The sequence below is a fragment of the Balearica regulorum genome, chromosome 3, assembly GCF_011004875.1.
Source record: "Balearica regulorum gibbericeps isolate bBalReg1 chromosome 3, bBalReg1.pri, whole genome shotgun sequence".
In the NCBI taxonomy this organism is placed as follows: domain Eukaryota; kingdom Metazoa; phylum Chordata; class Aves; order Gruiformes; family Gruidae; genus Balearica; species Balearica regulorum.
The window spans coordinates 35,149,420-35,175,153 of record NC_046186.1 but is presented as its reverse complement, the minus strand read 5'-3'; the positions used below and the strand labels follow the sequence as shown (position 1 = coordinate 35,175,153).

The 25,734-nt window shown below is 37.8% G+C and overlaps 1 protein-coding gene across 4 annotated transcripts in view; it reads left to right on the top strand.

Annotated features, from left to right (window-relative positions):
* Positions 1-25,734, top strand: part of COL12A1 (collagen type XII alpha 1 chain) — a 105,486-nt gene that overhangs the window by 43,360 nt on the left and 36,392 nt on the right. For all 4 annotated transcript variants that reach the window (XM_075747520.1, XM_075747517.1, XM_075747519.1 and 1 more), the window contains 23 exons: positions 2,365-2,504; positions 3,708-3,837; positions 4,872-5,017; positions 5,297-5,426; positions 6,182-6,321; positions 7,094-7,223; positions 8,603-8,742; positions 9,017-9,149; positions 9,251-9,277; positions 9,586-9,728; positions 12,779-12,908; positions 13,784-13,923; positions 15,005-15,134; positions 15,837-15,979; positions 17,019-17,148; positions 18,073-18,215; positions 19,752-19,881; positions 20,075-20,194; positions 20,857-21,003; positions 21,823-21,939; positions 22,387-22,533; positions 23,006-23,080; positions 23,634-23,773. In XM_075747520.1, the coding sequence (XP_075603635.1) occupies positions 2,365-2,504; positions 3,708-3,837; positions 4,872-5,017; positions 5,297-5,426; positions 6,182-6,321; positions 7,094-7,223; positions 8,603-8,742; positions 9,017-9,149; positions 9,251-9,277; positions 9,586-9,728; positions 12,779-12,908; positions 13,784-13,923; positions 15,005-15,134; positions 15,837-15,979; positions 17,019-17,148; positions 18,073-18,215; positions 19,752-19,881; positions 20,075-20,194; positions 20,857-21,003; positions 21,823-21,939; positions 22,387-22,533; positions 23,006-23,080; positions 23,634-23,773 (2,951 nt within the window). The remainder of the gene's footprint in view (positions 1-2,364; positions 2,505-3,707; positions 3,838-4,871; positions 5,018-5,296; positions 5,427-6,181; positions 6,322-7,093; positions 7,224-8,602; positions 8,743-9,016; positions 9,150-9,250; positions 9,278-9,585; positions 9,729-12,778; positions 12,909-13,783; positions 13,924-15,004; positions 15,135-15,836; positions 15,980-17,018; positions 17,149-18,072; positions 18,216-19,751; positions 19,882-20,074; positions 20,195-20,856; positions 21,004-21,822; positions 21,940-22,386; positions 22,534-23,005; positions 23,081-23,633; positions 23,774-25,734) is intronic.

The following is a 25,734-nucleotide window of genomic DNA, read 5'->3' as shown; positions in this document are numbered from 1 at the left end:
GGTTCCTGGAATGCATTGATGATAACTTCTTTCTCCAAGTGATAGAGGAGCCAACGAGGAGAGGTGCCATGCTGGACCTTGTTCTCACCAACAAGAGCTGGTGGGGAATGTGAAGCTCAAGGGCAGCCTTGGCTGCAGTGACCATGAAAGGGTGGAGTTCAAGATCCTCAGGGCAGCAAGGAGGGTGCACAGCAAGCTCACTACCCTAGACTTTAGGAGAGCAGACTTTGACCTCTACAGGTCAGTCAGTCTCACCTCTGTGCCTGTCAAGATCATGGAGCAGATCCTCCTGGAAACTATGCTTAAGCAGATGGAAAATAAGGAGGTGATTGGTGACAGCCAACATGGTTTCACTAAGGGCAAATCGTGCCCGACAAATTTGGTGGCCTTCTACGCTGGGTTACAGTGTTGGTGGATAAGGGAAGAGCAACTGACGTCATCTACCTGGGGTTGTGCAAAGCATTTGACACTGTCCTGCACAACATCCTTGTCTCTAAATTCTTGGACATACATGGATTTGATGGATGGACCACTCAGTGGATAAGGAATTGGCTGGATGGTCGCACTCAAAGTGTTGTGGTTAATGGCTCAATATCCAAGTGGAAAACAGTGATGAGTGGCATTCCTCAGGGGTTGGTATTGGGACTGGTGTGGTTCAACATCTTTGTTGGCAACATGGACAGTGGGATCGAGTGCACCCTCAGCAAGTTTGCTGACAACACCAAGCTGTGTGGTGCAGTTGACATGCTGGAGGGAAGGGATGCCATCCAGAGGGACCTTGACAGGCTTGAGAGGTGGGCCCGTGTGAACTGCATGAAGTTCAACAAGGCCAAGTGCAAGGTTCTGCACATGGGTCAGTGCAACCCCAAGCACAACTGCAGGCTGGGCAGAGAATGGATTGAGATCAGCCCTGTTGGAGGTTTTGGTGGGCCAGAAGCTCAACATGACCCAGCAATGTGTGCTTGCAACCCAGAAAGCCAGTTGTATCCTGGGCTGCATCAAAACCAGTGTGACTGGCAGATCAAGGGAGGTGATTCTGCCTTTCTACTCTGCTTTTGTGAGACCTCACCTGGAGTACTGCATCCAGCTCTGGGGCCCCCAACATACGAAGGACATGGACCAGTTGGAGCGAGTCCAGAGGAGGCTCATGAAGATGATCAGAGAACTGGAACAGTTGTTTGGAGAGAGTTGGGATTGGTCAGCCTGGAGAAGACAAGGCTCTGAGGAGACCTTAGAGCAGCCTCCCAGTACCTGAAGGGGACCTACAGGAAAGCTGGAGAGGGACTGTTTGCAAGGGCATGGAGTGACAGGACAAGGGGTAATGGCTTTAAACTGAAAGAGGATCGATTTACATTAGACATAAGGAAGACATTTTTTACAATGAGGGTGGTGAGGCAGTGGAACAGGTTGCCCAGCGAAATTATGGCTCCCTGGAAGTCCAGGTTGGGTGCGGCTTTGAGCAACCTGGTCTAGTGGAGGGTGTCCCTGCCCATGGCAGGGGAGTTGGAACTGTGTGATCTTTAAGGTCCCTTCCAACACAAACCATTCTATCATTCTATGGTTCTATGACCCATGCTGAAGCAGTTTGTGAAAAACTGTAGCCTGTGGGAAGGACTCACATTGGAGAAGTTCATTGAGAATTTTTTACCATGGGAGGGACCTCACGCTGGAGCAGATGAAGAGTGTGATGAGTCCTCCTGAGGAGGAAGGAGTGGCAGAGACAATCTGTGATGAACTGACCACAACCCCCATTCCCCATCCCTCTGTGCTGCTCAGGGGGAGGAGGTAGATAATTCAGGAGTAAAATTAAGCCTGGGAAGAAGGGAGGAGGTGGAGGGAACGTGTTTTTAAGATTTGGTTTTTATTTATCATTACTCAACTCTGATTTAATTGGTAATAAATTAAATTAATTTTCCCCAGGTTGAGTCTGTTTTGCCCATGACAGTATTTTCTGAGTGATCTCCTTGTCCTTGTCTTGACCCACAAGGCTTTTGTTATATTTTCTCTCCCCTGTCCAGCTGAGGAGGGGAGTGACAGAGCAGCTTTGGTGGGTATCTGGCATCCAGTCAGGGTCAACCCACCACAGCCAAGCGTGGAAAACCATTAATGTTGGCTGATGGTTCTTCAGTGAAACACTGATGTTAAAGGTGGAGTAGGAATGATAGGGAGCTTTTTTGATCTTGAGGGTGTGATGGTGAGCTATCTCTTCACACAGTTGTTTTAAGAATTCCTGAGGAAACAGAAACATAAGCAAGTACCTTAAGTCTTTGTTGTTTTTTTTTTCTAAGTAACTTTTTTGTATCATGTTTTTATTCCTGATGACATAAGATAAATTAATATTTTTTAATTTGCTTCCACTTTCAGGTGATTTACCACCTCCCTCTAACTTAGTTATTTCGGAAGTGACACCTCGTTCTTTCAGACTGAGATGGAGTCCGCCTCCTGAGAGTGTTGATAGATACAGAGTGGAGTATTACCCTGCCTCTGGAGGTAGCCCTCAACAGGTTAGTACTGTATGTTTATCTCTGACATTGTCCATAATGACTTTGGACTTCCACATCACAGTAATGTCATTCTGAAGTTTGTGCAGTGTATGGTATAACAGTAAATGAAAAAAGGCTCCCAAGGTCGAGAATACTATGTCTCGGTAAACAATACACAACATTCCAAAACGTAGGAGCATAAAGATGACTTTGGTTGTTTTAAAATCATGAATCCAAAATGTATTTCTTAAAAACAGTTGACTGGTATTTCTAGTAATTCCTTTCTGTTCATATTCCATTGTCATATATTGGTTTAAATAAGTCTGTAGTAGAAATTTTCTGAGCATACTCATGGGTAGGGTCAGTGTCATTTTAGTACATTTTCTTGTTAATAGGAAAAAAAAGAGTGGGTGGTACAGGTTGTAAAGTAGTGCTTAGATTAACATTGTATGATGGTACTTTGAGTCTGTGCCTAAACATATCCTCCAAAATGTTTAATACAGAGGGCCAAACTCATCTTGTGGTGATTCTCTAGACAGAGAGCCAGTAACTGTCAACCCTTGATTCTAGACAATCTGAATTGCTCATCACTGTCTTTAACCAGACAGAATAGTATTTAGGAGAATGAAATTAGGCACTTAATTCTGACTTTCTGACTTTCCCATCTCTGAATATGGCTTTTAAATCTTAACTCAGATTTGACTCATGAAGAATTTAATCTTTGTAAATCATGACCTCAGGATTTGGCCTTTAATTAGGGTTGGAGCAGCCATGCCAGTGCACACTGACTTAACAGCTTGACTGCTTGCTGGCATTTCTGTTCCGCAAGGTGTTGCTACTGCCACATGCTGTAACCATTTAGATTATCCTAGGTGTTTAAAACTTTTTTCCAAAGTGGTAACATATATCTCTGGTATTTTCTTTATGTTGCTGAGTAATATAAAAGTGTAAACTATGTGTGAAAGCAGGATGCACACGGAGTGCTGCTAGATATATTCAGTTGTGTTGTAAACAAGTGTCTGTCTGAGTTTTCCCTACAGCTTGCTTTGCAAATATAATGGTATACTGTCAGACAAAATGCATAGAAGATGAAGACCATACTTATTTTTAGTTCCATATCACTGATTTCTGAAGAGTTGCACAAGGAATGGTTTATTTTTCTTAGAGATAAGATTACAAATGCATTTGTTGTACAGTGGTTAACATTGCTTCTCTTTTATATAGTTTTATGTAAGTAGAATGGAAACAACAACAGTTCTGAAAGATCTGAAACCTGAAACAGAATATGTTGTTAACGTGTTTTCTGTGGTAGAAGATGAAAGCAGCGAACCTCTAATCGGCAGGGAAACAACTCGTAAGTTAGAAATGGAACTTGAATAACATGTTAACACCCAGTTTGGGATATGGGGAACTGTCCAGTAGAACTTTTAGCACTATGGGCTTTCTTCTTACAAGAAACAACATTTTTAATTTGAATGACCAAATTGTGTTGTGTTACACTGGTTGTTCATATCTTGGCTGAAAAACTGCAAAGTAAAACTGCACTGTGATAAAAAATGTTTGTTCTAGGCTCATAAAGCATGGCTGTACAACACCAGAGCAACAGACATGAATTAGAAGACAGAGCTTATAAATTCATGAAATCTGATCATATACAAATGTGTACGCCTTCATTTTTATGCCAGATAATTAATTCCTGCTACTAGCAGCCAGAATACTATATAAATTAATTCTAATTTTATAAGATTAACAAAATCCTGTTCAACATGTTTACATCACTTCTGTGAGGCATAACTTAGCCATTAAGTTTCTACTATTAGCTGTCACATGATTGATTTTAGATATATTTATGCTGAATGCAGCATAGGGTGACTTTCCTGCCTCTTTAAGTATATTGAATGTTAAGTGTTCATTTCGCTTCTTTGATTGTTTTATATTAGGCGTGACATAAACCCCTGAAGTATGTACATGATTTTTATGAAGTCTAATTTATGTTTATTTAATAATTTGAGAAATATAGAAAAAAAGAAGAAAGTGCAAAAAATCGTTTTATAAGTACAGATCCCAAACCAGTCATGTTCTGTTTCATATTAGAGCATTCACATGTTAATGCTGCTTTTTAGAATATTCAAGTGTTCCAGTGCAGACTTGTAAGACAGTTTTAGCTGCATGTAACAAATCTGTAGCACATTCAAAATGTGACGACCGTTGCCTCATTCTTAAACTAAGCACCACTTAAAACACCACCATTTGCAGATCTCCTTTCTACTACTCATAATGTACCCTAATACCCATGTGGAATATTCTCAGTAGTACTACCTGTTATGTGAAATATGGAAGTTGAAGAAGGTGAAGGAAGCAAATTAATCGATATCTTTTATTTGGCAGTGCCAATCTCTTCAGTTAGAAACCTGAATGTTTATGACATTGGATCAACTTCCATGCGAGTGAGATGGGAACCTCTCAATGGAGCTACTGGTTATTTGTTAACATATGAACCTGTGAATGCCACAGTCCCAACCACAGAGAAGGAGGTAAGAGAATTTTCTTTAACTTCCTGTACTCTGCCAAAACTAAATTAAGAAAAACTGATAGAATTTTCTTGATATATCAAAATAGGCAAAAGAGACTGGCATGTACTTCTTGAAGTGCAGTGAACTTACGGGGATACTGTATACAATGACATCAGTCAGGAAGCTGTAAATATACTGTGAATTTCACAAACAAAATTCTCTTGAAATTAAATCACTGCTTGATATTCTGCCATTGCTTTCTTCATTTTTTAAACATGGTGTGTTATTTTTCATGTGCAGATGCGTGTTGGACCATCAGTGAATGAGGTTCAGCTGGTAGATCTCATCCCCAATACGGAGTACACTTTAACAGCTTATGTATTGTTTGGTGATATCACCAGTGACCCACTCACTACCCAGGAAGTGACATGTATGGACATCTTGATTTTTGCTTTGTTGTTATTGCTTCGGCAACATTTAACTTTATTTCATGCAACAGTTTTTATATATTTGATTTTGTTTAGCAGACCATCTTTTCCATGTTTTATCTATTGTCTAACACTCATACATTTCCAAAACATCTTAAAGGCAATTTAAATGAAAAGGCACCAACAATTAAAAGAGGAACAAAAGAGGTTTTTTCCTTGAATAATGAAGGGAGTTGGCTTGACAATCTCAAGGTTATAGAATTTTTAAAAGGTCTCAATTTTGCTTGCATTAACTTAGAAACCTTGTTCCTAAATTCAGACATTCTTTTAAGTATAAAAAAAGCCAAGGAATCATGCCATACCAAGAAAAAAAAAGATCTAAACATGGCTTCCTTTTTCTATACCTTTTGTTAAATATAATTCCTTAAACATTTCCTAATGGCAGAGGCATCTTTCTGGGCTAGATGCACACAGTATGGTTATTCATATGTTCTTAAAAAATGTTAAACCCTTAACTGTACATGAAAAGTGTTTATTTTCCCCAAAATTTATGATCTTAAGCACTGATACTTCTAAAAGCATTGTGCTCATAATTGACAAAGGTGAAGCTACTGTAACTTATAACTGTTTTGCTCATTGCTGGGACAATAAGCTCTTAAGCTGTCTTATGCATGAAAAGAATTTAATTCCTTCTGTGAGAGACCTATACCTCTGCCGTGAATAGCATTTTCACTTACTACTGTCATTGTTTTTACAGTACCTTTGCCTGGACCCAGAGGTTTAACAATTCAGGATGTTACTCACAGCAGTATGAATGTCCTTTGGGATCCTGCCCCAGGGAAAGTTCGAAAATACATCTTAAGATACAAAATAGCTGATGAAGCGGATGTGAAGGAGGTAAATGACAGAAACATTTTTGAAAATACTAAAGACATTTTTATTTTGAGGAACTAGGTTACTAAAATAATGGTAAACGTAGTATTGCAAGCCACCATTGAGAATAAAGAACATCAGTTCATGGTGATTCAGTCAAGAAAGTGTACTGATTTCTTGGAAACTGAATAAGCATACGAACCTGTCAATGCCACAGTCCCAACCACAGAGAAAGAGGTAAGAGAATTCTTCCAGAGAGGAAGAATCCTCAAACTGACTGGAGAACTTTTCTGTGCTTTAGTAAATAGCCATTTCTACTCTCTGCCTAAGTGTTGTCTTGCCAAGCTCTAAAGACAGTTTACAATTAGGAGGACAGGATTGTGGAATAAAGGTATATTAAACCCTTTGCCCACTGTCAGAACAAGTGTGAGCATTGTTAGAGATGTCTTTGAGTTATGTACAAGCTTTTCATAATTTCATTGTTAGGTATGAATCGGGTCTTGCAAGACTAAATGTGGTTTTGTAAGGGAATGAGAATTTTCTGGAGATGCAATCTGCATCCTCATTTCCAGAAGAATGAAGCAGTGGAAGATCCATAAGTAGTTCTAGTATCTGAGACAATATGCTTTGCAAGGGAGTTAGCACTCAATATTCAGGTGTAAATTTAGGGGTAAATGCCTATATTTAGAGCGGAATACTTTTCTTTTTTTCAGTACAGGAATTTCTGCCATTTAATCAAATGCAGCGTCAGGAATAGAATAATTTACAGTTCTTAAGTCACTATTTTTATTCCTAGGTGGAAATCGACAGGCTCAAAACCAGCACTACTCTCTCTGACCTTTCCTCTCAAACACTGTATAACGTAAAAGTTGTTGCTGTGTACGACGAAGGGGAATCTCTACCGACAACTGCAGAAGCTGTCACTCGTAAGTTTTCCTAATAACGCTTCTTTTAGTTATTTTTACGTTATGTTCTATTTAAGTTGTGTGTGATGCAATATATTACTGAGTTTAGGTGGAAATGTAATTTAATCTGAGAAATATTTAACTTGTATTTGTAGCATTATTTGCAAGATAATAATCCCTGGGAATCTTAGATGAGTTCAGTGTCTTACTGCAGTAAACACTGAGCCTGCAGTCTGCAGAGAAGTGAGAGGCTAGCAACTGAAGTAAAATTATTTGTGTTTAGGCTGAAGGAGGAGTGTAGGGGTAGAATTAGTAGGAAAATGTGAGGGCAGAGGAAAGGTTTAGCAAGTCTATGCAGGAATCTATGCAGAAAGTGAGTACGACGCTGGGACATATGCTAGAGAATTAGAGAGACATGATCTTGCTTTTGATCCAAGAAAATTTTTGTACCATGGAACTAGCTGTACTAGTTCCTGCTGAACTAGCCTGTACTGCTGTACTGCTGAACTAGCCTGTACTTTTAGAGAGTCATAAAGGCAGCATTTGAGTAATATCTCAGCAACTAGAGGCAAGAAAATGGTGTTGCACAAATGGCAAAAGCCAATCTCTATACAAGAGAGGTGACAGACTGAAAGGAGAAAGCTGATATCAGGGAAGCCCTCATCCTTATCGAGGCTTATGATTTAAGAAGACAGCTAACCAGAAGAGCTATAATAGAAATTAGAAACTTTACCTTATCACTGTCCCCCACTCGTATGTGAAAAAAAGCTTGGTGTATTTAAAAATGTTTGTGAGATTTTTTTGCTTGCTTTTGTGCTAGCCTTTCTTCTATAGCTGTGGGTTTGTGTGAATGTGTGTGTGAGGAAAAAGAGGAAAGCTCTGCAAATAAATTATGTTTAGTTTAATTCTCTGGTTTTACCTATTTACTCATTTTTTCCCACTAGCTATAATATTTTGCCTCCTGAACCACTGTGAATTCTTTCTAAATAAGTGGTGTAATTCAGTCATGACTTCTTTGGCTTATATGAAGAATTTTAAGATCTGGGAGAAACTCGTACAGGAGCTTGACCTCTGTGTGTGGGAGCTCATAATCACTCCTTCGAACTCAAAAATGTAAGAGCTAGGACTTCAGTTGTGAGGAGGCATGTGACTTGTGACCTCTACTGAGGTCACTGGAGATACATCTCTTTTATCAGGTGATGATGACCTGGGGAGGTGACCTTATGAAGGATGATTTGCTTAGTGTAGGTGAACTGGGTTATACTACAGCATTTTATTGTAGTCATTAGAAGAGATGAATCTTCTGCATAATCTTCTAAATTCTTTGAGTAATTCCTTGGTTAAACTGTATTTATTTTGAAGTTATATTTTGTGGAATACTTTTTCTTCTCTCATAATAGAGCCTGTGCCAGCACCAGTCAATCTCAGAATCACAGATGTAACCACAAATAGTTTCAGAGGAACTTGGGATCATGGAGCTTCAGATGTCTCTCTATATAGAATAACCTGGGGACCCTATGGAAGACCAGAAAAGCAGGAGGTAAGAATAGATAGTCACCATAAGATTTTGTAGGCAGTCTCTCAAAGGGTTTATTTTTAAAACCAGAAATGTAATTAATAAATGAGCCTCCTGTTGTGCTCAACAGAAACTCAGTGAGAAGGTGGAGAACACATAGTTACAGCCACTTGTAGTGAGGTTACTGTGTAAAAAGTTACTCAGTAATATCCCACTTTGTGTTTGTTTGTTGGTTTGGTATTTATTTATTTATTTATTTATTTATTTATTTTAAACTTTTTTTAAATTTCTCCACAAGACTATCTTAAACGGGGATGAGAATAGTTTGGTCTTTGAAAATTTGAATCCAGATACATTATATGACATCTCAGTTACTGCCATCTATCCTGATGAATCAGAAAGTGATGACCTCATTGGCAGTGAACGAACTTGTAAGTAAATAAAGGGTTTCTGCATGTTGTTATTTATAGTTATTAAATCAGAAGGCATACATGTACAAGAACTCTGAAAACTCTTTCTGCTTTTTTTCTAGTACCCTTGGTACCTATCACCACACAAGGTAAGAATCTGAATTTGCAGATATAGTATTAAAGAAGACTCATAGCTATCTTTTTCTAAACTGTGAAGAATGTTGACATTAAAAAGCTGAGATCATTTAATAAATATTATTGTGCATTTGGAAGAATACTAAACACTATATTACCACATGTTTATTATTTTACAAACATTACAGTTTATGTTACCTTGTACTTAATACATTCTGCTTTTGGTCATGCATTCATACAGCCCTAAAAGTATGAATGAAGTGTTTGTCCCTGCTTTTTGCTTGAATTACAAATTTATTCTTTTCTTCATTACGTTTCTCAGCCCCAAAGAGTGGCCCACGAAACCTTCAGGTGTACAATGCAACTTCACACAGTTTGACTGTGAAGTGGGATCCTGCCAGCGGTCGAGTGCAGAGATACAGGATCATTTACCAGCCTATCAGTGGGGATGGCCCTGAACAGTTGGTAACTAATTTTGAAGTGCTATAGTTATTCAACCTTAAATGATGGCTTTGCAATTTAATCCATTAGAATAATTTATTTTCAAAGCACAACAGTGTATATATTGATTGCCTTTTATATTTATAGTGAATACATATGTATTCCCACCTTCTTCTTTCTCCCCTTTCAAATCCAAAGTAGAATGCTCTTTATGGAGCAAAAAATAACTTTGGATACAGCCTGTTTTCTTGATAATGAAATAATGTATATATATAAACTAGAATAAAGTTAAAATGTGTTGAGGGTCAAATCAATCAGCACATGAGACTACAAGTCACAGATATATAGTTATCACAATAATCAATAATATGAACTACTATGACTGCTTCAATAATCCAGAGTTTTCCATTGTTTTCATAGTATGGTTCATGTGCTATCAGAGGGACTTTGCTGTGGAACATACTATGGACAGTTGAGACTGTCTCTTACCATGCTAGGGACAGAGTAACTGACCAGAACTGGCAGTTGCAAAACCAGATTCATGTGAAACATATACTAGGGAAGTGTTTAAGGTATTTTAGTGTCTTTTAGTATGATCGAGCAGCTGTAATGATAGGGAGAGCCAGCACTGCATGATCAGCCAGCTTTCCCTGTGTTGTCAGCAAGAGCTCTGTTGACTACTGGCAGCCTACGCAACACAGCCTGGGAATGGTAATTCAGTCAGCCTGTTTATCAGAAATATGTACTACTTAAAAATGCCCTGTTCTGCAGTGGGAGGCTGTTGCGGTTACTGCCAAATGACTCAGAGGAACAGTTTCAGATGAAAACCACACTCATTTAGCTTCTTTCTGTAATTTAATTGGAGATCACACATGTTCAGAAGCATATCTAGGAATGTTTACTTTAGAATCAGTTGGATACTTAGGCACCCATTTTTACTGTCTTCTGAACAACATGCATTGGTGTTGAGGTAATTGAATGTTGAATGAATTGAGTTGTTGAATGCAAGTTTAGTGAGAAATCACTAGAAGGATAAGGAACAGCAGTAAGGTTAATTAATATCTGTAATTAATTGCTGGTACTGGAGTAAAAAAAGAATTATGGGCATTCTGTTGAAATTTGTGCAAAGAATAGACTTAAAAGACTTAATTATTCACAACTGGATAGTGTCTAGCAGTGGCATTTGGAGAGGAAACCTCTTTTTGAGGAGAGCACACAGAACACTCCTGCTATTCATGGCCTTTTAATGTCTATCTCCAAATAATTCGCAGTCATGCTTTGAACTGAGCTTTGTACACTTGAGTACAAATAAAAAGTTTCCTTGTAAATTAAAATCATAGAATCATAGAATGGTTTGGATTGGAAGAGACCTTAAAGATCATCTAGTTTCAACCCCCTTGCCTTGGGCAGGGACACCCTCCGTTAGACCAGGTTGCCCAAGGCCTCATCCAACCTGGACTTAAACACTTCCAAGGAGGGGGCAGCCACAACTTCTCTGGGCAACCTGTTCCAGTGTCTCACCACTCTCACAGTGAAGAAATTTCTTCCTAATATCTAATCTAAATCTACCCTCCTTCAGTTTAAGGCCATTACCCCTTGTCCTGTCACTACAAACCCTTGTTAACAGTCCCTCTCCAGCTTTCCTGTAGGTCCCCTTCAGGTACTGGGAGGCTGCTCTAAGGTCTCCCTGGAGCCTTCTTTTCTCCAGGCTGACCAACCCCAACTCTCTCAGCCTGTCCTCATAGGAGAGGTGCTCCAGCCCTCTGATCATCTTCATGGCCCTCCTCTGGACTCACTCCAATAGGTCCATGTCCTTCTTATGTGGGGGACCCCAGAGCTGGAGGCAGTACTCCAGGTGGGGTCTCACGAGAGCAGAGCAGAGGGGCAGAATCACCTCCTCCGACCTGCTGGTCATGCATCTTTTGATGCAGCCCAGGATACAACTGGCTTTCTGGGCTGTGAGTGCACATTCCCGAGTCACATTGAGCTTTTCATGAACCGACACCCCCAAGTCCTTCTCTTGAGTCCTTCTCAATCCATTCTCCGCCCAGTCTGTATTTGTGCTTGGCATTGCCCCGACCCATGTGCAGGACCTTCCACTTGGCCTTGTTGAACTTCATGCAGTTCGTGCAGGCCCACCTGTCAAGCCTGCCAAGGTCCCTCTGCATGGCATCCCTTCCCTCCAGCGTGTCAACTGCACCACACAGCTCAGTGATGTCAGCAAATAATCTGCTTCTATGAAACATGAAGATGTATAAATGCTTGCTCATTATCAGTTCTTCATCATCAGAAGCTTTTAAGTGTTATGACAAACATATTAGCTGAATAGGCTTTGAAAACATGTAGGTAGTCTTAAAAGTACAAAGGATGCTCTTGAGCAAGTGTAATTTTACACAATTAAACCCCCAAAAGCTCATGACTCACAAATGCTGAAGATCTAAGTATTACTCTCAGTGCACTGTAAATCTTTTCCTTGGTGGAGATTATGATCACAGGATTATATATAAAAGAAAAATTGAAATCAAAGATGTATAATAATTTTAGACTCCTAACAAAGATGTTTTAGGAGCTGAAGTATCATGCAGTAAAATTTTTTAAATCAAGGAGAGACAATGTTGATATTGTGTCAAATCTACATTAGAGATTTACAGAGTGTTGTAATTTATTCCATGCTTCCATTCTACCTGAGAGTGGAGCATAAAGAGCCCAATTCAAAGTCTGTCAAAATGAATAAAAGACTGTCATTGATTTCAATATGATATAGTCAGAGGCAATGTCGAGAAAGAGATCTGTGCTGGCACAGAACTGGCAGTTGATGTATAATTGTAGTTATAAGCAAGTTTGGAGGCCTTAAAGAATACTGGCTTTGTGTCACTGGACTCTGTCTAAACTTGCTAAGATGAATATGTACTAAATATTATTATTGTTCAATGTCTACTGTCCGTGTCAGTCACAAGAGCATTGCAGCATGTGATATATCAATGCGTTTTCCACTCTGCATCAAATGCTTACATTCTTCACTATAACAGTAAGCATAAAAGGGATTTTAATCTTTTTCTTTCATTTTACTGCAGACTACGGTTGGAGGGCGGCAGAACAGTGTGGTGATACAGAAGCTGCAGCCTGACACACCATATGCTATTACTGTGTCATCAATGTACACAGATGGTGAAGGAGGACGAATGACAGGTCGAGGCAGAACCAGTAAGTAACTTCTTGAGATATTCTTATTAGGTGCAAAACAGTATTGATTTATTGTTTTTCAAATTAGCTGAGAAAAATTTCTTGTGGTGAAATTCATCCCATCTGTATTTGTCATTTGTCCTCTGATGGGTTTCAAGTATCTGAAGTAAGAAGGCCTGTCAGTCTACTGGCTGTAGAGAAACCCTCGACCACTACCTTAGACTGGATGCCCAGCTTTTAATACTGAGAGAAACCCTAACACTGCTATGGAACTTCCTCCTCATTTTAATCTGTTTAATTGTCTTATGCCACGATTTAGTAAATGCCTTAAAGCATCTGAAGGAATGTGACTCTTATATGTGTGCTGTTAAGTATAAGTTTACTAATTTCCGTCAGCACCTTCAGTTCAGAGGCTTACCTTTACAGTGTGCACTTTAAGACTCTACCATTTTATGTTGATAGCATTGTTTTGGTTCTGCTATAGGAAGCACTGAGTGATTTGCTACCAGAGGCACTTCAGGCATAAAAAACAATTCACTATTTTTAATTAATTAATTATTTAACTAGAAATTTATTCATAAATTTCTTAATTCGTTTGTACTTAATTTACTTTTGAGTCTGCAATGGAAAGTCAGACATAGCAATGTGTTTGGTTAACTCATCATATAATTCTAAAATAATGTCCAGACAGAAATTTTTCTTACTATATTTATCATTCTGTATGCTGTTGGATGGGACTGATGTGTTCTGAGTAATGAAGACAAATGACATTTAACTTGAAGTATTAAACCTGTTGGTTTTTAAATTTCCTAATGATACATTATATAGGCACGATCTTACAGCACAGGTGAGAGAATGTGGTTCCTCATTTCTGACAGCTCATTGATCTATTTCAGAACCTCTCACTACTGTGAAGAACTTGCTAGTGTATGACCCAACCACCAGTACTCTGAATGTTCGATGGGATCATGCAGAAGGAAATCCTCGCCAGTATAAAGTGTTTTATCGACCCACAGCTGGAGGTGCAGAAGAAATGGTAAATACTTTGTGTGGATCTCACTAACTGTCTCAGAGAAATTGCAGCTCATGGTGCTAGTGAGAGAAATACTGTTGAGTGAAGTGGGTCATGTTTGTCTTTGTTTTTCTTTTCATAGCTATCCTGGAGAAAAGGGCAGAGCACCTCCATGAAAGTCAGTTCCTCCCATATGTATTGCAGATGTTTGATTTTATATAGCAGACCTTCAGTGATTAGTTCTTAGCACAGGGATTTAATACCACACACAATTTTTTGTTTGTTTATTCTTCAGGCAGTGTGTGTAAACGTAACGCTGACTTCAGGGTGTACAAAAGGCTATAAAGTCAACAGACCTCATTTCTACTCATTTTTGCTGCTCAGAAGTCATGTGACTGTAGGGAGTTGGCCAGGATGATATTTATGAAAGCAGAAAAATCCATAGAGGTGTCTTATTCTAATCTCCCAGTATTACTTAATTGCTAAAGAGCTAAAACAATCTTGAAAATGGAAACCCTTGTTGTAGACTGAGAAAATATTATTCTTTCTCACTTGTGTTTCTTTTTCCACATCTGTGCAATTTGATGTGCCTGTGAAATGAGGAGTACATGAATTGCCACTGTTTCAATAGCATCTAGAGATCTACTGATGCTAAATATTCTTAAATGCTGTGGAGTTTTACTATCTAACATGAGCTTCTCATTACTTCTTGTCATTAGCATGTTGTAGTGTTATGTAATCTTTATTTTTTTAATTTGGAAATGACCTTTTAATACCTCTGAGCTGCTAAATAGTAGTCATTAAAGACAGCACTGCAGATTTTGCTACTGTTACTAGTAGAACAGGATCTGGACCCAAAAGTGAAGAAGCTGTAAGGGATTGTATAGAAGAGCATTTTGTTAAGTCCAAGACAGAACCTTCTTGAAAAACAGTTCCAGAAGATACCATGAACCTTGTTATTTCAAGCTTCACCTTTTGTAAAGTTTTTATCACATCCAGTCAAGAGATGTGGTGGAGTAACGGAGATGCAAAAAAGCTTAAACGTTTTGCATATTTATGTAACTATCATGCCCCTACCTTTTTTTTTTTTTTTCTCAATTTGTAGACCACTGTACCAGGAAATACAAACTATGTCATCCTGAGGACTCTTGAACCAAACACACCTTACACTGTAACTGTGGTTCCAGTTTTCCCAGAGGGGGATGGTGGACGTGTCTCTGACACTGGAAGAACTTGTAAGTAAAACAGTCCTTTTCAAGAAAATGTTAGGATTTATTGTATGAGTGGCTCAGATCATTGGAAATTAATTTTATATCAATTGTGGAAGTTTTTTTCCCCAAAGCTAAAACTTAAGTGTAAGAAACTCTGTTTACATGCTTGGTTATTGTTGCAGCTCTGTAGCTAATTCCATTTTGTTTGCATATTTGGGTGGAGGCTTTCAGTCCACTTATCTCAGGCAAACTCAGCTCTTGTGTTATGCAGCGAACTTACTGTTTACTTCCACACATAGTAAAATTTTAATTGTAGTGCCAGTAGCAATACTGGTGAACAAATGGCAAATATTGGTGTTAATCCATGCTAATGTCCATACTAGGTACTTAAAGTTTTCCAGGGAGTTGGAGGTCCTGATGTCAGCATGAGCTAAAATGTGTAGTTTGTGGCTACTTTTCATACCTGTTTGATCAACAATAGGGTAACAAAGTGTTATGATCATACCTTTAGTTCGCAGGATAAACATATGTACTCTGCTGCCTGGTAGGGATGTTTGCAAAGACTAATAACTGAGATTCTTAACTTGTAGATTTTGGGGTGACAAAAGTAATGTGTTTTTCTTGGGCTGATGTGCTTTTCAGCTTCCTTTGAGCACTGCTATAAATTCAAGTAGAACTAGAACTTACATAAGCAACTTTGTAAAACTTAAATTATCCTTGATCTAGTGGAGAGAGGAACACCAAGAAACATTCAAGTTTACAATCCCACACCAAACAGCATGAATGTCCGATGGGAACCTGCTCCAGGTCCAGTACAGCAATATCGAATTAATTACTCTCCACTGTCTGGCCCAAGGCCATCAGAATCTGTAAGTAATTTAGTTTTTGTACTATTCCTTAAAAGCGTGTGGAGGATATTGCTTCCTGTAATGAGCGCAGAACAATAATAATAAAACTCAGGCCAACTGTCTGCCCAGGAGTGTCCCTGCTGAAAACACTGTGTCTACCGGAATTTAGTCCATTGTAAATAAATGCTTAATTTGGTGAAATAAAAGAAATAAAAAAGAAGACTCTCCCATTTAAAACTGAGTATTGAGGATTGAGTATCCTTTATCATATTGCAGGTAAAGATGAGTTAATTTTTTTTTTTTTTTTTTTTTTGAAAAAGAGAGAAGGAACAAATATTTATTAGGAAATGTTTAATTATGAAACCAGATGCCAAATTTATGTGATTTTACCACTAAACCATCTGTTTACCCCAAATGATTAGTGTTTAAGTAGGTCTTTGTGATCAGTGAAGCCTGGATATGGGTAAAAATTTGCCCTCCAGATGTGAAGTAAGAGTTCCTGCATTTGTGTAGAAATAGGTGCAGTTTTAGATCTAAGCCTGTGAATGTACTCACACAAAATGTACAGCCATATTGTAGATGTACAGATGAATATGCTTTTATGTAAGGAAGTGTAAGAATTTTTAATGAATATTTTGCATCTGTAAAGTGAAACTACATATTACTTTGCACATGAATGGGAACCTGTCTAGTAGTACCTGTTAGAAAATGACCTGTATATGTCGGCAAACCATAACAGAATTCACTTTTTTTATTTCTGTTTCTGAATGTTTCTTCTTTTTTTTTTCTGAACTATTTTTATGTAAAATGTAAAAAATAACAGTTCCATTTGCAGAATGAGAGCCTCTTATGTATTGATAAATTTTTTTGCACTTGCTCTTGAATTTTTATCAATCATCAACATTATTTTGTTATTTTAAACTAGCTTTATTTTTCTTGGAAAATGTGCAGCATGGTCATGTTCCCAGTTTTTCTATATTTCATTCAAATTGTTCATTCTAACAAGACACGGTATAAACTGAAGCTTTTTTTATATAGGTGACTTCTGTTTCTGTTTCAGATTGTGGTACCAGGCAACACTCGTGATGTGATGCTGGAGCGCTTAACTCCTGACACGGCTTACTCAATAAATGTTATAGCTCTGTATGCAGATGGAGAAGGAAATCCAAGCCAAGCACAGGGAAGAACATGTAAGAGGCTTTGTAAAATATATGTCAAAATTGGTGTGTGAAGAATTTATAAAATTGGTTGCAATCACAAATAGTGTAAGCCATTCAGAGCAACTCTGAGATCAATGCATCTGAATTATGGCTGAAGCAATTGCAGGCCTCCATGGAAGGGAGCTTTTGCTATGTCCTCTGGCAGTTGTGGTATATGCATAATCACCAAAGTAATTTTCACTTGTGAAATAACCCTAATTTGAATATTTAAAAGAGTTTAAAAGCTGTTCTTTAAAATGTGATTACAGATAAATAGCAATTTGTCTTTTGGAAAAAAAATAGCATATTGAGATGGGTAAAATTTGCTGTCAACAGAAAAAAATGTGCTTCACGTTCTGTCTTACATGATAATTATATATGTCAACCTCCCCAGATGTATGGTTTTTGCCGGAGATGCCTAAACACCAAAACCTTCTTGTTACAACTTAGCTTGTGGGTTCTTGGTTGGCTTACACTGTCTTCTTTAAAATTATTTCTAGAAATAATGTGTAAAGAAACTGTCTATGGCAATAATAGGTTATGTCTCTTTTGCTGCTTCTATGCTTTCTCTATTACATCCCCATATTCATCTAAAACTTGCAGATGTGACAGGCTATAGTTATACTTGTCTGCAAAAGTCTGAGAAGCAGAATGGATGTAGATGCTCACTTTGCATGTCCCTCTGATGGTGTGTCCCTGCCATACTGCTCCAGTTCCTCCAGTTAAGGCCCTATTTCTATTTAAGACCTTCAGGCACTGCTGTATTATCATTGACTAAATGTGCCTGTATATGTTTATTCAGGGTTTCAGGGAGGGTCCTTAGCTTTGGCTTCAGGGCAGCATTTGGATCAGTGAGAGTGACACTGGACTGGAAGAATCATGCTCCGCACAACCTTCTGTATTTTCTTTCTTTAGTGCCTCGCAGTGGTCCAAGGAATGTGAGAGTGTTCGATGAGACCACAAACAGCCTTTCTGTACAATGGGACCATGCTGATGGGCCAGTCCAGCAGTACAGAATCATTTATTCACCCACTGTGGGAGATCCTATTGATGAATATGTAAGTTCTGTAATTCACCGAGATATTCAGTTGATTCTTTAGGCTACAGAAAAATAAAGACATCTGTCTTACATGTAGTATACTTTGCATGCTCTATGGGTACTTTGGTCATTGTCAATGCTGAGAAGCCATGGTTTGTTCGAAACAGGTTTTTGACTTTTTTGTTGTTGTTTTTGTTGTTGTTGTTGTGGGTTTTTTTTCCCCAGAAAGTTGCAGAATATATACAGTTGAATGAACCAACTTGTGTGTAAAATAATGTTAAATATGTCTCACATTAATCAGAAGATTCTGAGCAGAACTTGCTCTCTGACATTTAGTTTGAACATTGTGCTACAGTGAATAGCCATCTCTTACCTCATACACTGTTCATTATGAAGTCAATGTGCTAAGATACAGAATAAACATAAGTCTGCATGTTATAAATTGAAGAGACCTGGCAGAGTTTAATAAGAAAGCAATGGTAGCTTTGATTCAGCATCTAACTTGCTTTTGTAAGGTTCAGTATGAATTGTGTTTGTGTTTAATTTCCTGTGGCTTAGTGATAGCACAAGTTAATCTGATGCTTAATTCTCTGAGTATTTATAGCAAAGCCAAACTCAGATCCTATAGAGGTCAATGTCAGAATTCCTGCTGACTGCCACCAGCCAAAATGTAACATGTATAGAGTACTATTTAAATGCTATTAATGCTTATATATTATTGCACGGAGCATGCTGAAAATTCATTATTTGAAAATTCCCTACTGGACCTGTTAATCAGGACACACATTTTTCAACACATGTACCTTTGCAGAAAATATTGGACATTTCATAAAAATAGCAAGTTCAAACAACTGAAATTTTTTAAGTCATAATGGAAAATTTTGACTGGGACATGCTATGAGATAGATACCTCAAGTTACTTTCTGTAGTTTCAGTTCTTTATGGTCACTTTATGGAGTGGTGTTACTTTTTGAGTTATACACACATTTTCATCAGAAGGGAGCAATAGTGCATGGCTGTACCAGGAAGTTGAGGAGATTGAGGGATGCATAAATAGGCACGTTTTTACTGAGCTTTCTTCTCAGACTAACTTGTTTTTCCCAAGAAAATGATATCCTAAGATGAGGATAATGAAAAGGTAGAAATGAAACTGATGAGTAGTGTGAATGACTTTGACTTCCATCCCCATTTTAGGAGGTTTTCCTTCTCTTTTTCTGTCTCCAAACACATCATCATGATTTTTTCCTTTCTATGCGGGAACAATGCTGAAATCTTGGTGAGGAACTGTAGCATCTCATTCTGATGTGAGGGTAGGGAATTAAAAGTCAATTTGATTTATCTTTTTGTTCTGACCACAGTATTTTATAATTTAAAATATCAAATGCTAGTAATTGTTCATGGGCTATAACCTTTAAGATATGCTGAATGACTCTATCTACAGTGGATATAAAAAAGTGCGCCAAGTGTCAAAACGAGTTTTTACTTCTAGTTACTGTCATTATTGATCAGTTACAGGGCTGTGAGTTTATTTACCTCTGTTTCTTTTGTGTTCTAGACAACAGTTCCTGGGATAAGAAATAATGTGATACTACAACCACTGCAATCAGATACGCCATATAAAATTACTGTTGTGGCTGTGTACGAAGATGGAGATGGTGGACAACTGACTGGAAATGGCAGAACTGGTAATTAGTTTTAATATGTTACCCTGTTTTTTAAATTTAAGACACATATTCCTTGAGCACTCCTACATTGTTAAGGTTTCATTATGTTAATTATGTCTTTGATGTGATTATTACCTGACAGAATTACAATATAAGTTTCCAGAGGTTAAAAACCAGACACTAGTCTAACTAGAGTGTTTTTCTTTCTTTTTAGTTGGCCTGCTTCCTCCTCAAAATATGTATATAACTGATGAATGGTATACACGATTCAGAGTTTCCTGGGATCCTTCACCATCTCCGGTTCTTGGCTATAAAATTGTATACAAACCTGTGGGTAAGAAAACCTGTTCATCCTGAGTATGCCACTTTCAGAACAGTGAGTGGCTAATGGGAGGTCAGAATAGAAATCATATGTATCATGAAATGTTTGTATTAAAGGATTTATATGTTTCCTTTGTTTACTGATTTTGATGGAAACTTAAGTCTTATTATCAGTATTTTGTACGAAGCACCAATTATCAAATACAGTGTTTCATACATTCAATTACACAGATTGAATTGTATAATTAAAATTTAATACGGTGACTAGAAAACGTCCTGGACCATACTTGGTTTTCCTCTCTCTGTCCTGGCTGAAACCAGGACAGTACCTCTTGTCCTTCTGAGGATATGAACTGGTGTATGTGAGATGAGTATTGGACAGGTATTTAGGTACTAATGTCCTTCAGAACCTTTGTTTTATGTGACAGTGAAACAATATACATACCTTTCTATAAGTTAAATTAAACACAAACATTGCACAATAGCTTGTAAAGCTATGGGTATGTTCTGTTTGCAACAGTCTAATATACTAAAATTTAAGAAAATAGTATGTTTGGCTTTCAAAAAAATGAGCTTAACACTTAAGGACATGTAAAAGACGGCAGATAGTTTTGTAGCTCACCTAATCATGAATCTTTCTCTCTTTCTGTACTCAATGCTTCCTTTCAATTCAAGGTTCAAATGAGCCCATGGAGGTTTTTGTGGGAGAAGTGACTTCCTACACCTTGCATAATCTGTCTCCCAGTACTACTTATGATGTGAATGTTTATGCCCAGTATGATTCTGGAATGAGCATACCTTTGACAGATCAAGGCACTACATGTAAGTCAAAATAATTTTGTTGTAGTCATGACAGATACATATGCTTATATGAGGTAATGTTGATTAAAAGAAGATTTTTAAGGCTGGTTGTTAGAAAGTCTGATATCCTCTCATGAAGGATCCTTACCATCTGTCCATGATACAGATCTTAAAAACACTAAGATTGGGAACAGTGATGGAAATACAGTTTTAAGTAACAGTTTGATGATATAAAATTTTCTAGTCTGCTTCTAAAATTTTATCCAGCTGTAGTTGGAGTCAATCTTTGACTGTCTCCAGGGTACTACAGAATCTAACCATGCTAAGCAGGTCTAGGCTTTTTACTGCTCTGCCTTTATCTCACAGGAATGTCCAGTGATTGTAAGTTCAGCTTTTTGGAAGGAGATGATTTTGTTGATGGCCTCAGCTAAGAAACTTTTAAAAATTTCTTCAGTTAAGATGAATCAAGTATCTTCAGTTTTGTTGACTCAGTACATTCTTTTCATACTGCCATATATATGAGTCAGATTCCAGTTTATGGAAATTTCTTATTTTATAATGAACTCAACTTGCTTCATGTGAAAACTCATAAAACGGGCTGTTACCCAATACGGGAAGGGTTTCAAACTTTAGACCTTTGTAAATAGCTAGGCTGGGATCTCTAGAGTGTAATGGAAAATGAAGAGATTTGACTAGAACTGCTCTTTCCTACTGTTAGTATTTAAAAATATCAAGTTCTGGACCAGCACTGCTAATATAATTTTCATTTTGATGTGCTTCATTTAACATCCATTGCATACTATTTTCCATAGAGCAATTTACCTCTTTCTCCATTCACAGTATACTTGAATGTCACTGACCTAACAAGTTACAAAGTGGGTTGGGATACTTTCTGTATCCGATGGTCAGCTCATCGATCAGCAACTTCCTACAGACTGAAGCTAAACCCTGCTGATGGTAAGTGCATTCCATTTTTTGCATATTCTGGAAACATAATCGTCTTATTTCAGTCACAGCACCACTTATTTGAGGTGGTGGCAAGCCTCCCCCAGAAGCCATGATGCATCTGCTTGAGCTTTAAAGCTCTGAACATAACCCATTTTCCAGAGTGGTGAAAAGAGGGAGTGCTGCTTGTTGCCAAGTTAACTTTCATTGGTGGGAATCCGCTAGTTACCTGGATTTCACATGGGCACTGGAATGTAGTTACTCTTCAGTATGTTCCAGGGTGCATAATCACCACATAATCTTGGTTTAGATAAGCTTTTATGGGACAAGAATAAGACTGCTGTCCCATCTGCTCCAACCTCCTCACAGGAGGTCTCTAATTTATACACTTATTTGCACACATATTAAAAGGGAAATAGTGGGTTCTAACTGTATTTCCACTGGGCTTTGTTTTGACAGGTTCCAGAGGACAGGAAATCACAGTACGTGGATCAGAAACGAGCCATTGTTTTACTGGCCTCTCACCAGACACAGAATACAATGCTACCGTCTTTGTTCAGACCCCTAACCTCGAAGGACCTCCAGTCTCTATGAGGGAGCGTACAGGTAGGTAATAGACACTGTGAACCTTAAGTTTTGGCTATAGAACTTGTCGTGTTTCAGCTGTAGAATTTGTCTTGCTCCTAAACGGCTTTCAATATCTCTCAAGTTATGTTCTTTCCTATTTCTCTCAGTGTAATGTCAACTGGATTTTATAAGGGAAAGAAAAATTCTTACACTCTTCTTCAAACCAAGTGTTTCCTAGCACTTGGATGAAAAATTGGGATGCATTATCAGAGTGCAGAGTTACTCATGTAAAAGCATTCCTGTTACAATGAAATTATGTACCTTTGTTTTAACGCAGCTATAATCTCATTACTCTTGTGACACAAGAAATTTTTCCTTGCGAATTATACTTTGTTTAAGTTATTGAGAAAAGATTTATATCTTTCTGTGTGGTAATATAATATATAATCTAAGGTTTTTACTTGAATGAAATAATTTATATGGAGTAAAAAAAAATATTATTTTATTTCAGTTCTCAAACCTACAGAGGCACCAACTCCACCACCTACCCCTCCTCCACCCCCTACAATCCCTCCAGCTCGGGATGGTATGTTTACTTGTAGATTTATTCAGTATTTTACATAGTTGTTGCACTGCTTCAGGGTTTAATTCCATTTTTCATAAGATTAAATACATTTAAAACTAGCACAGCATTGTACGGAAATGAAATTTGATACCAGTTTCCTAATGCCATCCATTTGCTGTTGAGCTTTACTAGACTTCAAAATTTCCTAGTTTAGGACAGCATGGTGCCTACATTTGGGGGAAAAAAGTCATAATATGCTATAGGTCTGCAGCAAGCCTGTGAGCCTGCCTCTCAGCAGACAACTTATATTTTATGGTAACTGCTCAGAAAATAAATGTAATTTAAAAGATTTGCATTTAATTCTTGAGCTTTTCCTCAGTTCTTGCACTTGTCTTGGAAAATTTTTAATAAATGGTTTTGTGTTGAGCCTAAGCCACCTGCCAGGTTAACTACATGGTAGTAGAACTTTGCTGAATATTTGTCATTCTTGAATTTTCAAACTTTGAAACACTGCTCTTTATTTTACAATGTTATGAATGATGTGGTTTAAGTGTTCCTTTTCTTGGTCTTTCAGTATGCAGAGGTGCCAAAGCAGATATAGTATTCTTGACTGATGCTTCCTGGAGTATTGGTGATGATAACTTCAACAAAGTAGTGAAATTTGTTTTTAATACAGTAGGAGCCTTTGACTTGATTAATCCTGATGGAATCCAGGTAGGTTTGCTATTTTCATTGAGTACATTTTGGAGGGAAACTGAAAATGAAGCTGAATTACTAACATTACATCTGATTTTTCCTTTTTTCAGAATGCTTTCAGTTTTTTATATTAGATTGTTGTATAATGCATCTGTACATGTGTGCATGTATAATTATATTTGAAATATATCAGGTGTTTTGTAAATATAAAGAGGTTACTGTTGCGAAAGATAAAAGTTGTAGTGTGTGGGAATCCTCCAGGCAGAGAAATTGGGGTGATGTATGGTCAATGCATGGTTAATTTTTATATTTTTGTTTCTTTGTATAAGGCACCAACAACTGGCACACTGCCTAGTTGTTATACACTAGGGGTTTTTTTCTGTGCCATATCAGAAATCTCTTCTGGGAACAGTCTGACAGTTGAGTGAGGGTTACATTTTAATATCTCAGTGCAAGAAAGGAGTCTTGTGCATGTAAAGAGTCCAGCTGGCTTGCATTAGCCTTGTCTGGTTGAGCTGCCTTGAATCCCACAACTGCAGTAAGTAGGCAGAATCCCTTGAGTGAGCCATTTCCAGAGGTCTTTTCATCCCATCCTATAGATAACATGAGTCCACTCTACAGCAGGCGTAGTGAAAGTATGAAAAGGTGAAAAGTTAGTCGTCTCAATGAATTAATGCATCTTTAAAGAGTAAACAGTAATAGCTAAGGAGGAATAGACTTCCAGGATTTCTGGACTGATCATGGTTATGTCAAAGACATTTCCTGTCAGGCTTCTTACTGTAAACTTTGCACCATTGCTGGATTTTTTCTGCTTATGGAAAGCTGGAGAGGGGCTGTTTACAAGGGCATGTAGTGATAGGACAAGGGGTAATGGCTTTAAGCTAAAAGACAGTAGAATTAAATTAGATATTAGGAAGAAATTCTTTACTGTGAGGGTGGTGAGACACTGAAACAGGTTGCCCAGAGAAGTTGTGGATGCCCCATCCGTGGAAGTGTTCAAGACCAGGTTGGATGGGGCTTTGGGCAACGTGGTCTAGTGGAGGGTGTCCCTGCCCATGGCGGGGGGGTTGGAACTAGATGATCTTTAAGGTCCCTTCCAACGCAAACCATTCTATGATTCTATGGGAAGCTGGATGAGCTTTGCATAACCATTTCTCTTTCACTAGATGAAGTGATTGTCATGAGACATGAGAGAGTTTCTTAAAAGGTATTTCTGGAGCACTGCAATGACCTTCAGGTGCAATACATTTCCCTCGATTAGAAGGCTTTAAGGTGGTCTTTGTTTGGTTTCTTTTTTTTTTTTTTTTTTTTGTGGAAGAGTGATTTTCCCCAGTAACTATAAAAACTATTTACATTGCTCATGAACTGCCTTTCATCTTCTAGGCATATTTTTTGGTCTTTGATTCCCTTTCTTTAACTCTCCAGACATATTTTTAAGGAAAAGGTACCCCTCATCCTTTGCTTTGCCTCAGGCATTCTTCATCCTTCTTACCTCTAATCTGTGTGGGATAGCTTTCCTTTCCATTTGTTTTTTGGTTTTAAATATTTTCTTCCTGTGAATTACTATGGGTCCCCGGTATAGATATAGAGAAGCCCTGATACAGGTGACAGACATGTAGCTGCTAATGTTTCATAAAATATTTAAGTCACATACCTCTTGAAGTAGTTGCAACAATCTCAGGTTTTGAAGTGGATATTAATAATTTAATATTCAGAGAGATGGCTATTCAGCATCAAATTAGTGTACTATAATATTGCAATTTTACAAAATATGTAAAAGGAGCAATATTAAATATATATAAAATACTTAAATTTAAAGATGATTCTAGAATAAACATTCAGTGATTGTATTCCAGAATTTAAGATAAGAGAATACACAATTTTGTGTATATCCAACTTTATTGACATTCTATTGCTAATTTCTTTTTGTATTTCCTAAAACAGAATCTGGAAGAGGTTTTTTAGATACTGTAAACCTG